The 14,382-nt window shown below is 33.5% G+C and overlaps 1 protein-coding gene across 2 annotated transcripts; it reads left to right on the plus strand.

The window, feature by feature from the left end:
* The first annotated feature begins 2,009 nt into the window (after positions 1 to 2,009).
* On the plus strand, positions 2,010 to 9,512 carry LOC127836345 (uncharacterized). Of its 2 annotated transcripts, XM_052362932.1 has the most exons (5): positions 2,010 to 2,274; positions 3,063 to 3,129; positions 4,139 to 4,237; positions 4,528 to 4,677; positions 5,308 to 9,512. In XM_052362932.1, coding segments are annotated over exons 1-5 (573 nt in total). In that variant the 5' UTR covers positions 2,010 to 2,019; the 3' UTR covers positions 5,310 to 9,512. The 2 variants fall into 2 exon arrangements, with proteins under 2 accessions (XP_052218892.1, XP_052218893.1); XM_052362933.1 differs by lacking the exon at positions 4,528 to 4,677.
* Positions 9,513 to 14,382: the final 4,870 nt, after the last annotated feature.

Here is a 14,382-nt window from a genome sequence, read left to right on the forward strand (position 1 = left end):
TTACAAACGTAGGCATACTGACTGGTATACAGTTGAAATTGTAGCTTGTTCATAGTATATCCTTATGTGCTTTAATGTCTTATGTTTTATCATATAATGTATCCTATAAAGTTGAGGTTCTATAACATAAAAAATATGCAATATAACCTCAGCTATTAAGGATAAATTAGCATCTTTACCGAATGTCAAGTTATATTTTCCTTCGGCTTACCTGACTTAAGTCCTTTTTGACCAAGATGTCGTTCTATTATGTATTGTACTACTAAATGTCATTTTTTATTCGAACGAAGTATTTACCGTTCAAAATTAGAATTGACATGCTAGATTAAGATTAAATATTGACCCACTACACGGTGCACTTTGCCGGATGAACAATAAGATGTAGATTTCAGAGTACATACATCATGACAAACCAATTCGTATGCGACACTGCTATTTAACTGATAGTTGCCTCCATTATTTGGCAGCACACTGTTGAACAAAGAGCATTTTTATAATTGACCATGATTTTATGTGTAAGTACTTTTGATTCGATTTTAATATAAGTATTGAGCACTTAAGGTAGGTTGATAAAATTCGGTATATAGATAACTGACTAATTTTGGAATATGAATTCTATTTCAGTGTTTTTCCGTTTGACAAACATCGTTGCATATAAGATCACAAAAATAAGGGAATTATTTAAATATTATTAAAGTTCAACGAACATATGTATAAGATAAGGTTGATGAATGAAAAACAAAATATTAATTTAGGTAGATCAAACATAAATATCATAAATATATACGAGTTATTAAATCTTTATAGTCCTAATACAATTTTTCGTTTTTTACACTCATGCTTATGTGTTTTATAACATAAAATTAACAAAAAATTGAATTATGGTATGATTTGGTGTATTTTGTTAAGATGCTGTAATAATTATATAAATATGAGGAAAGAAGGGTGGTGAAGGAATAAAAAAAAGGAGGGGAGGCTAATTAATAATAAACAAGGTAAAAGGTGTAAAGTTTATTTGATCATCACTAGTACATGAATAAAGTTTTTATAAGGCTCACATAATTAACCAAATTATTCAAAATATGTATTTACCAACCTGGTATTCTCTCTTTTTGCTTCTACTGTTAAACCATTAAATGTTACTTGGCATGGTTACTTTAAATATTTAATATCACATAATTGTGGTCTAATCTTTGCGTTATCAAACTCCATAACTGATATAAACAATCTGAATGATGATTTATCTTCAAACATCAGCTTATTCCAAAGTTTCCCTTCAAAGACATTGTCTGCTGATTTCACAATGTCAAGGACTGAACGCAGGTAAATTATTCATGTGACAAGCGATATAACATGTCGATAACCTCACTCGAGATAACCTTCTTCAAATATCATCCGACGCAGTTTTTATTTGGAACGGTACCAAACGCATTATGCTTAAAGCGTATACGATTTTCAAAAACAATTCAGCGTTTGCCTTGTGAGGAAATGATTGGAATCGCTTGAAACTTAAACGATTGTTTCTCCCACTATTTAACATCAAAACGTGACATGTTTATTCTTTTGTAAATGTAGGTCATGCAAGAAGCTTATTTCTTATCAACACAGAAAATAATATAAAGATACATAAGAAAAACAAGCTTGCAAATTGTATAATGAACGTATTGTGGAAAATGAGAGAAGACCCGACTCGACTATACGTTTTAAGCATTGATTGTTAGTGCTGGGAGTGTAAGTGAGTGATCGTCGTTGATAAAATTACATTGAAAGACTTTAATTATACAGTAATGTGTGTCTTTGATATTCAGATATCCACTTCTGCATTGTTTCCAATTAAACCATGGAGGCAAGTATATACATTCCCATCGCTATCAAAATCAAATGGGTGTCTGATTTACATTCGACCACATGTCGCATTTTATATTGCCCCTTTAACAATGGGCACATTTGATAAACAATATAACATGATAACATCGCACAGATAGGCTGACTTGTTTAAAGTACACAGAGTTATTCAAAATGTTTATAACGACCGAGTTGCGCTTGTTTTGCCCAACCGACGCAATGGCTTTACGTGGCACGGCTAAGTTTATCAATGTTGGTTCATATGTCAGCGTGGGCTGTTTACTTGTTGTGCTTCTAACGGTTATCATTCTTGTTTGGTCTATGCCCGACGTTAAGCATGTGGATGGCAACACGATTATTTGTGTTCATGAGGACGGATCTTTGCGCTGCACCGAAACGGTGACAGCCTTAAGTCAACTTTTAGAAAAGGTAAGTTGCTTCTTTTGACTGTAACCGAAGCTGTTATAAAGTCTTGATCAATACCGATGTTGAATAGAACAAACTTCAATCTGTATATATTATCTTGAGGTTTCTTATACTTCGCGTATTCTTCTGAACCAGTTTCACTTTGTTTATAATTTTCAACACATAATTATTTGAAAGATTCTCGTTATCATCAAAATTATTATTGATCGCAACTGCGCTCGACTGTTGGTGGTGTGTAAGATTGAGGTAATAATCTTTATGTTAGGCGCGTATCAAATTAAACATATAATCGATGATTGAATTGATCAATTCGTTAAACGGGTAGACTTGTAATCGTATGACGTGTTTATGAAAATAATCACATTTTGTCAAACTTCTTGAAACCTGCTCAGAATCTTTGTCACAAGTATATCTCGGCCGAGTTAAAACAACTTACCTTTCAAATCGAACACATGATCACCACCTTAGGATGGCCAAGATTCCCTTTTATGGCTATTTTAACCTTATACTCACTCTAGACGACACTTGTTTTTCCAATAATCGTAACACTTAAGCGCAATTTTTTATGATCATTACACAGCAGAGTTTTAAAATGTCCAGTTGGTTAGAAAACATAGCCGTCTGAAGTCTGGTCTGAGGTAAGCGCTTTAGGATCCGTGAGCCTCTTGTTTGTTACTCTAAACGCAAGTTGTTTTGCCAGCAATTACAAATAAATAGGCATTTCGTTTATTGAATACATTATTTTCCTTTTGATACAGGCGTTGATATATAAAATGCGTGATATATTTCAGGAAGTTAAGAATGTTTACCATAAAACGGTAAAACAAGATGCGGTCGAAACAAAAGCATATTTTGAAAGTAAGTAAAATTCATACAAGAAAAACGTTGTTTGTATAAAACAATCACGAATGCAAGAACCCATATAACTGATAAATACGCATTCGAAAATTGATAAAACTAACCCCGAATTCTACAAAAACAATTAGAATGCATTTAGATTTCTAATATCTCCAGCAAAGCGAAAGTCTACTTGACACTTACAAAACTAATGGTGTTTACTGCCCTCGGTTTTCAAATGTATGGAACTTCTGTTGAATCTCTACATCGTTGTGAACATACTACCCATCAATTTCTTAACATGTATTTATCTGCCCATGTCTTAAATTCTCAGAAAACACGCAGAATAGAGGAATACTAATCAAACGTAACAAGCATGGCGAATATACTAAAAGCTTTTGAAGCTGCTGCTTATAATTTCAGTCTTAAAATATTTGTTATAAAGAAACGCTTAAACCGCAAGCAGAATATAGCCAGTTATACTTGCAAAATAAACCATAGCATTATTATTGATACAAATAAGCAGTTTTGTAAAAGATGCTGTATGTGTTCGCATCCTATGTATGTTAACCTGTAAGAGTTTCCCTTTTCGAAAATCTAAAGATATTGCGGATCAGTTATATGCCTACATACATAAAATCTGACTTTTCAAGTGAATAGAGGAAATGTATTGGTATATAATCTTTGCAATATGTTAAAATCAATCTAATAAATTAAAGAGTAACACTATATGATAAAATAACAATCAGCGGTTATCTCTCTTAAATTTGATCTTTAAATGAAATACTTTTATGAATATTGGTAAATTGTATGTCATTGTAAGAACCTACATGCATGATAGAAACTGCATTACGGCAAGCAACATTAGCTTAGTCGGAAGAACATTCTACGTTTGTGCAAAGGAGTCCCGAAATCGATTCCCGGGCACACATCACACAAACTCACTATTTTAGACTAATTTCATGTGCTTGTTAAATTGCTTGCTTTGCATATGAGGAAAAGGAACATACATGTTTGTACTTTTTTATAGATAACGTAAACATAGAGCTTAAGCATGATTATCTGGCAGCAATTCCTGAAATGAAGCCTGCAGCCAAAGTCGTCGGTCAACTTTCTAAACCACAGCTTGGTATGATTTGCTTCCAATTAAACGCAGTTTGTTTATGATGTACCTTAATATATCACATATTAAAACTCATTTCAAACTTGAAATCATAGTACATGAAAAACAAACACACTCATAATTAATATATTTAGAAATATATAGGTATCGATTTTGTGTGTGCTAATGAGCACAGATATAAAAAATGTTTTTTTTTAAACATTATGTTTCATAGACGCATAGTTTAAAGAATAACCCATAAATCACAATCATTGAGTTTGTGTACAAGTGAACGTGACATGTCTTTCTTATTTAAGGTCATCAAAGAAAAGAAATGGAATCTGTAATTGCATGGTTTCATGACAAAGACTTAAGACTATACAACTGGTTTCATGAGATACGGAGTGCGGTATCAGAATGGGCGTTTGATTGTTCCACTTACTGGAATTTACAACGTTTACTCATTTGTAAGCCTTACATAAAACGATGACTCACCACAGGCACATTCAGTTCAAAACGCTAATAGAACCCTTGTAAAACATGCAATGTATAAATATAATGGTAAGCGTGGCAAAGAAGTAGAACTGGCTTCTTCTGTTTCAACACACCGTCAGCCTACCAATCAAAATTTCAATGCTTTCAGTTCACATATATCAACGTTGGTGCAATTAGAGGCTGGTGATGAAATTTCTGTAAAAATAAGCGACATTTGTTTAACATCATATCCAGGGGATAACTTCTTCGGTCTGCACATGATCTGAGTTATGAAGTTATCACATGAAAACACATATACGTCCCAGGTGTGTTATTTCCAATTTTCATCTTTATATTATAATGATAATATAACGGTGTTATTTAACTTGACTTAAGCCAGGTTCCATTTAATTAGTCACAGTATTTGGTTTTAAGTTTGAAAAACATAGCAATAACTAGCTAGCTAGTTCAACATTCGATTGGACATTTTTTTGCTCAAATTAGCCAAAAGAATTCATTATACAGTTATAAATAAGTAGAATGTATAGGAGTAATGAACAATCTCTTAGACATAGCATTTGTAACTCAATCTAGTTAATAATATCAAACTATTTTTTTTTCAGAAGGTCCAACCTGACTCCCCACAAAACACATCATCATGATACGGTACCAACACGAAATGGTGGAGTGACCACAACCGAGAAGGCACGAACAGTGGCAAATCAGCTAAGTACTTCTGTGAAACGGTTTCCTGAGCATCATCCAGAGGAAGAGGAACACTACAAAGAGTAATTTTATCCAAAGTCTGAACTCGTTGATGTATTTGTTCCTTTCCAGAAACAAAGCATGATGGGAGCCCAAAGGCTGAGGAAGAGGAGCAAAGATTACCATTATAATAGGGACCATAGGTTCGCATACACAACTCTGGACCATATCACCGATATATTGATATTGATTGAAATTTTGTGACATCTTCAGCTGAATCATCGATAGTGAAGAAATGACAAGCCAACAAAGCGACAGAAAAAATAGTTTGAGGGTGAAACACAACTTAAAATGCAGGGAAACAGAGTGATATGCGAGAAAAATCCAAATGCAAGATAAAAATCTTCACAAATGTTGCTTAATTAGATATGAATGAAGATCTACTACCACAATAATCACAACACATACGAGTGAATGAGAGAAAAGCCCGAGATGAATTTATACAATTCAGCCAATCTGTGTATGAGGAGAACACAAATGTAATTGAAAAAGGAAACACTTTGTTTGAAAGATGATTTAAAAGTACAAGGGAAAAACGATATAATATTTCAAAAGGATACAATTCCAACTCATAAAAGCATAAGAGCAACTCTTCAACAAGTTGAGGCTTAAAGTCTGTGTCTAGATGTGGAAAACTGGAAGAGAAAAAGGAGAAGACTAAGATGATCACTCATGCATCGAAAAGTACTAAAAATAAAGTGGTAGGCAAGTTCATGGTATAGAGGTTACATTTAGTACAAGACAGCCAATTACTTCTGCCCATCTTACCAATTCATCAAGAGATAACTGATGGCATAGTAATCCAAGTGGATATGGGGTGTGAAATACTGGCATCAGTCAGATGATTCAGTTTTGAGGATGGGTAAAAACCTGTAGATGCACGTGTTACCTACATCACAGGGCACAACCACATCGTTTTAAAGCTGTTGGCAGAGATGTTAAACTTGGAAACAGCAGAGGAAATGCTGCATTGAGTTTAAACACTGATACGGATAACGTGATAAGGTTGGTCGGGGCTGAGATGAAGATAGAGCAAGTTCTACAGAGTTTGATGGTGGATCTGGAAGTAGCCATCGAGATTGCAAGTGCGGTTTTCTACAAACACAGCATGTTTGGAGACCCCTGTAAGGCAAGCAGCAGTTCTCATATATCACTTGTGCAAATGTGAACAGAAGAACAGAATTCCTGAATCAGACCTCTCAGATAACAATCGACTCTCTTGCCTTTTCAGAGAGGTGATCGAGCTCTCTATCTCAAGGTTGCCTTCGTGTTGTTTGCCTTTCTGGGCGTACACCTATTTGAGTCTATAAGCTACCCATTCTCAACTCAGGGAGTTCTACAAGGGACGCCGTACAGGTTTGGGTCAAAGCGTTGGGGTATATTGTCCAGGAATAGGATAGGTTTAATTTGAACTTGAAAATCATGCCTACTGTTAATGCTATTATTAGGATGTGTTTGAGACAGAATTATAGGAAAGAAGCCAATATTAAATTACGATGATAGACCGACTTTTATGCATTGTACCTCAAACGAACGTTGGCTAAAGGTTGCATTCGTCGCTATGCCTTTTTGTTTCTAAAAATGCTGCCGGGATATCAACAAAGAAAATTAACTGAATCAACAGTTGAATCCCCTTTTATTTATTTAGACTGCAATGCAAAACAAATTTTTAACACGAGGTTTTTTACATAGGAATATACACACCTTCACAGTCATAGCGAAGGCAACCTAGCGATGCTATCGGTCGATAATTTGGCGGCTGAGAAGGGTTGTTTCTCGTTAATCTAACAGTTACATTGACACATTCCCATTTTGCTGGAACATCCTAACTTGGCTGCTTGTTATACAATATGAACAAATGCGCTCTTAGTTTGCGAGTTTTTAAGTGGATCAATGGTGGTTTTATCAAGTCAGATTCCTACGAATTTGATATATTTACTGTTAAGATTGCGTAAGAGACACACTATGACGAAGTATAAATGCTGAACAGATCAAAAATGGTTATTTTGAGGAATCGTTTTGTCACTATTTATAAGTTAAGACAATAAAAGGAAAAATAAAACACATTGACAATCGCGCATTAAACACTGTACGACATTGGTGCCTGACCATTGTTTTTTTTTAAGTTTCACATGGCGTAATTCGTTTTTCTATCAAAGTATGCAACCGTTGTATCATACTTGAGCCATAGATGTTGTAGAATAAGTTACAAATATATTGATAATTTTTATATTATACTCCAAATTAGCATAATTTCGCTTGTATCGCGGGTTTGTTTCAATGTTTCAAATTAGTAGTTATGCTGGCCCATTGGTTATCTTTCTAAGTTGCTAGAAATGTATTTCTCCTCCACAGGGCATCCTTTTGTGTATATTTACTGGTTAGGGTTACTTCGAGTTGCAGCTGTTAGTTTATTATTTTTATGTAGAAAACAAGTCAAAACAATATTTTCTTACTTAAATACATTATCCTTCTCTGTTTAGCCGTATCCTACCATGCATAAATCATGGTTACGTTTTTAATATACACATTTATAGCTGCCATATAATACACATTAAGATTTTGAAATTTTGAAATTTTACGACCATGTAAATATCAAAGTTTGTTAAGTTGAGAACGAGCGGATTGTAAAAAACTAAGACGAATGGTTTTTATTTAATTCTCTTAGTGTGATGCTGTTAATGTGTTATGTTTGGTATAATATTTGTGTAACATGATGCGTTTACCAATACATTGTAGTTAATTTACTTAATTCACACAATGCCGAATTTAAACCTCCGATTGGAACCGAAATTTAACCGGATAATAAATTCAAAGGTCGTGGGTTTAAATTTATTTATATGGAATGACAAAACAAGTCCCGATAGCTTACCAACATCGCATCGACAGAGTCCAGCATACTTGTTAAATGATTGTATTATGCAACTGTCATGACAACGACCCGATTGTTTGATTATTTGTGATAACATACAATGAAATAAGGATACTTAGAGATAAAACAGAGCAGCCCCGCTCTCTGTATGTAATAAAAGGTCATTAGATAACACAATTCAGCCAAGACAACATAGTCACATTCTCTTGAAAACAGTTTTAACAAAGTCAAAACACAATCGGTCTGGGTCATAGGGTTTAAAAAGCATTCATAAATGTGGTCATCATGATTTCAAAAACTCTTATGAAAAAAAAACAAATAGTACAAACAATTAAACTACGCAAAATAATTCTTAAGACTGAAGAAACGTCATTATGAAAAAGTATATTTTAAAAATTTAAGTTAACAAATCCCCATCATAGCCATTTATTTTAAACAATTCATACTGTGCATGTCTTATCTTTAAATGTACACGAATCCACTGTGACAAGTTAAGTGTCAATTTATTTTTAGCTGGTATTTAATTGTGTTAGCAACAGAGTAATACATCTTATTATATATTAAAATGTGTTTAAGCTGTTTTAGTTTTTACTTAATATACTATATTTTAAAAGCATATTTGTGCGGGATGTTTAAGGATTGTATCATAGCAAAGTTGATTAATGAATTTAATACAAGGTTATTGTATTATGATCACCACAGTATATTTGACTCGGATGAATATCTGCAGAAACGATTAAGCAAGCTTTGGCTTTCCTTTGTCGATATCAACCTTATTAGATTTCTGTAATGTTATCATAAGACATTAACCATGTATCATTTATGTCTATGAATTCCACATAATAACATACTTAACACAAATTGGACCATGTAAAATTAATGCATACATTACAAGATACATGTACGCTGCTTTGTCCGATTGGATGGATGTGTTCAATTGATTTAATCCAGAGGCATCACCGCTTTCACGTTCGCAGAACTATTCATTTGTTTGGAAAATCGTTATGATTTTACCGATTTTAATGCGTTTTATTTATTTACGCTAAACAGATGTCCATCGCAAACGGTTTCTGCCAATGATATTTTAAGAAAATATTTGAAGATTGGGGCTTCAATTACTTAATTGTGTGTTTTTAGCATTTTTAGTAGACATAGAAGTAAATGAATATATGATAAATATCTTGTTAAATATTAAGGTTGTTGTTGCGCATATAACTTAAATTGTACTCAATAATATAAGAAAGAGCTTGTTTATAAAAATGCTAAATGAGATGCAGTGTATAAACGAGTAGTTATTCTAAAATATAGCCAAAAGGGTTTGCCTATCAGGTTGAAAAGAGTTTTAGAATCAAATAATAACTCAATCAGTGTGGGAATATATATATTATAGGTTCAACATGTATCATACTGTCAGTTTGAAAAAAAAAAACAATCAACGTATGACGTGTAAACACCAAACACTTGGTAACCAGGATTGGAAATGATGTGTTGTTGTTGTGTTTTTTTAATGGTAAAAGTCGAACATAGAAACAAAGTGGTTACTGCATGTAGGGTTAACAAATTGCAAATAGCTTCAAGTAAAACTAAACTCTTACTAAGGTTGCTCATAGTAACGTTGTTAGCATCGCATGTGTTGCAACAACGCATACCCTCTTGCGTATGTTAAGGAAACTACCAACAATGTGCATGTATACTTGTTGATTCTATTGGTAAAAGTGTTGATGTTTTCAAGTACTCTTCTTAATATGCACTTGTATTTGCGCTTATAAAACGGGGTTGTAAATATGATATGAAGATCACATGATAGTTTCTTGTTTACGTGTCAATCTGTGTATACTAATGTGGGGGTTCCAGTCAAGATTCTGATTAGCAAGTAGAAAAGAGAGGTATAACCTTCAGTTATTGTGGACACAGATACTTATTATAAGTGTTAACAGTTTTCGGAAGGGATCCACATTAATATTCATTTCTTATTGAAATACGGATTCGTATATCAACAAAGAGCTACGCTAGTTCATTTAAGTATTTGTTGTGCATTTAATCACTTCACTGACGGGAATAAGCAAGTAACAGTATTAATAAAGTGAAACGGAAAATTTGTGTGCAATGTTCGCATTAAAATAAACATGTCAAATAGTCTTCGAAATGATCCAGTAGTCACGCAACAAAAAGTTATGTTTAAAATGCATTTCTATAAAGTACTTGCGTTGCTTTCGATAAATGATCAGCATTAACTTAATCATATATTTTTCCATGTGCATTTACAGTCATCTAAGTCTTTCCCATGAGATACCATGAGATGTCATTGTATTATTCTTTTCTTTCGCATTTGCTCGTGAGAAAACATCCATGCACACGTTATATCTTATCCAACTCACAAGTTAGCGTTTAAACATTTTGAATTTTACTCAGATAACTCAAAAGACTATCGATTGAACTGTTTTACATAATTAAGACATTCCTAATAGACTCTTTTCGCTGATTAGAAAGTTATGTGTTTCTTAAAAATCGCGTTGAATACGCTATAACAAATCAATACTCGACCGTTATTACGATCGATTCGCGCAACACTTAACAGTTCTTATTCAGAAAATAACATGCGTATGCTCTATATGTGTTAAGGTATTAGCCCGATTCTTTTACTGTTGTATCAGGCTTTAATTTGCAAGTTAAATTGGTCTTAAGCCATTTTGTTACGCACACTCAATAACTTCTATACAATATATGTCAATGAATTGTGCTTTTGTTACGAAAAGGTCTTAAAGTGTGTTAGTTTTGTTCTTTTACGCGACAAGTAATCACCGCGAAATAATTGTATTCTGACAGCAGGATACTTATAACGTGGGGGTCCGAAATAAGTGGTGGCTGGTTTGCCTAATGAACGACATTCATCGCATTATGTTCATTTTATGTAGCATACAAACAGTTGCCAATCTTCAGTCGATAATAATAAAAAAAGCTCTGAAAATCCCCGTCTTGATCGTAAGAGGGGTTAAATTCAAGCCTTTGAAATAACCGTCATTGATAATCATTAATTCGATAAAGTCCTCACCTGCGTGAAATTATCAAGGACATGTTGATCCGCCTTTCTTTGTTCTACTCGTTTGCAGCGCATTCGGTCCGATATATACTTCTCTGTTAGTTATTAAAAAACGGAGAAGCTTAAAAAAAGAGAATATATGTTTAATAATCGAAATAATCAATGAATGAAACTGCAGACAAATGTCGACATAATTAAAAACTATAAGCAATATAATCTTGCAGCCGACGTGTCTATCTGTCTGCGTGTCGTTAGTACAACGGTTGTGATAACAGTTTATAAGCTTTACGTTATAGCTGACGCTATATTGAGCGGTCTTCACATACCATTTTGTATTACTATAAAGCCAAACAAATATGTAAGTGAGCGAGCGTTTAAAGAGATAACTCATTTTTGTTTTATCATAGGAGTTTTTACAAAACAAAACCCAAATTTTTGTATCAAATCATATTATGATACGTCTTAACATGTGTGTGTTTCGGAAGAAAACGTATACAAGTTTGCATACACATAATAATGTAAGATAAAAGTAGTCGTCATAAATTTAGGTTAATACCAAGCAAACAATATACACTTTTAAAAGCAAATGCATACGTGTCAAACGTGTATGTTCACCTTAGGTTTAACCGGTCTCGCTTAGTATTTCCTTGTAAATATTGTGATCTTTTTTTTTAACTCAACCAGCATCTCTTTATTTACATGCTAACATGTTGAGATGCTATACTTAACATGTTTATTGTAATCATAATATGGATATCGTTTAGCTTGGTCCAACGACGTCATTTTCATTTTGATATTCAGAACAACCACACTAACTGTGTCACGTTTTATATATTGTCAGTTCATATTTTGTTAATGATGTCATCAAAATTACACTATGATTCATATTCAACATTACATTACAGGTATTGTATTCATTTTAATTATAAGACGATGTTAGGAATTATCTTCTAGGAGGAAGCAACAAACCAAAGATATGATGTGCTATAGCTTCGGGTTTGACTGCAAAGGGTCACTTAACAGTAGCCTAGAACATATGTAAAGACACATAAAATATAAGTATTCTTCAGCCATTCTATATGATGCACCTGACGATTCACATACGTCATATAATAACATGCATACAAGTTGAAACATTCAACATCACTGTTTATTTATTTGTCAAAAAGACAATTGTTTAAACAAAAAGAAAATCAAATCAGCTATTATACGTATGTTTCTTGATCATTAATTTGTTGGATTGTATACAATTCAAACCTTTTTTATTTTATCAAGTGCATAACAAGCGTATACCTGTACTATTAGGTCCGCTTAATCGCTAACCAGTACTTTTTGTCTTGGAAATGTATCAAAAACGCTCAACGAGAATATATCCCGTGACATTTCGGTCTTAATGTAATTCTTAAAACTTATGCGATCTACATAATAATAGGATATCTCGTGACCTATGTATAGTTTTTCGAACAAGTGTCTAACGTGGTCATCTTAAGACTAGTTGGGCAATGTTTCTTAATTGTAAACGTAATACATGGATGAGTAAAATAAGTCCCCGAGAAAAATCTTAATGAACTGTTTCGATCCCAGGAATTTGTATAAACTGAAGTGGGCGAAGCCGTTTTTCCGATGTGGCTTTTTGCAAGATTGTGCACAAAGACAATTTTATAAAAAAATAAAGAATCATTTAATATTTGTTAATAATACAAATTTGCCATAATGTTCGGCGTTTGCAAGTTCTATAACAATAAGAAAACGGCGGTCGACATTTATGATAAACAGTGTTTAAATGCCATCGTCTGTTTAAACTGGTATCGGTGAAAAATGGCCGAAATGCAAACTGATGATAAACACGCCGACACATTGTAAGAATCTGATGACAAGAAGAACCCTTCTCGACAAGCTGTTAATTTGTCTTATGAACACAGATCAATGGTGAACCATATATATTCTGTTAACGAGTGAGTACGTCTTCATTTGGACTAAGTCCTCATTTGTTGCTGTGTAAAGTAAGATTTCATCGTTACCAATAAAATCATAAATTAAAGTAGATTGTTGCACAACTCTTCTTTGCATTGAATATAGGATTGCGACAGTCACTCCACTTGACTGCAATGCTATTTATAGTTAAGTTAACTTTTTGGTATAATGTGTGTAAAGGTTGTTGCATACATATCCAACATCATACGACGATGTGTCGTCTGCAGCAACCAGCTCACTACCTCGAAGGACAAGATTATAATACGTGGTTTAAGTGCCATTTTGACCTACACAATTCTGGAAAATTTCTGTTCCATTACTTTGTTATATATTGACCGATTTGGAAACAACTTGGCACGAAAGTAGGTCCTCATATTAAGAAGAGTACCGCGTTTAAACACCATCTCCATACAATGTAACAAGTACAGGTCAAAAGTGAACATTTGCAATGAAACACTGAACATTCCTGTAACCACAATAACTGCGCCATGTTTTGATTAAAAACAATATATGGTGCAAATGTAAATCATCAACCACACTGTGTTTAGTATTAGACTCAGCCCCATATTTCAAAATTAAATGTTATATTCGTAATATCAAATATGGCATTAAATCAGCGTATTTTGACTGTAATTTTGTCATTCATCATTATATTTTAAGATTTTAAGACGACATAACACACATTTATATTGTAAAACCACTTTTCCTGCCACAAAGGTCACGTTCACATGTATATGACAAATTCAAACTTGGCTATATACAGGTTTGTTCAGGCTGTTTGTTTTCAGATAAATATCTAAGACTGATAGTCGCGTGTATTACGCATTTTACCTTAAGGGTCAATGTCGCAATTTGAAGTTAAAATGTCAAAGTGTGACAAAAACAGCTCGTGATGGACACAAGGTGAGATTTTTTACAAAATGGGGCATTCACTTATTAAAATGTTCTTTTACTAAGTTAGCTAATTCAGTCTAGTTTAATCTTCGACTATTGATGTCCGTGAACTCGGTTGACAACTAAAAGGCAACTTAAATGCAATCAATGCTG

This window comes from Dreissena polymorpha, chromosome 6 (assembly GCF_020536995.1).
Source record: "Dreissena polymorpha isolate Duluth1 chromosome 6, UMN_Dpol_1.0, whole genome shotgun sequence".
In the NCBI taxonomy this organism is placed as follows: domain Eukaryota; kingdom Metazoa; phylum Mollusca; class Bivalvia; order Myida; family Dreissenidae; genus Dreissena; species Dreissena polymorpha.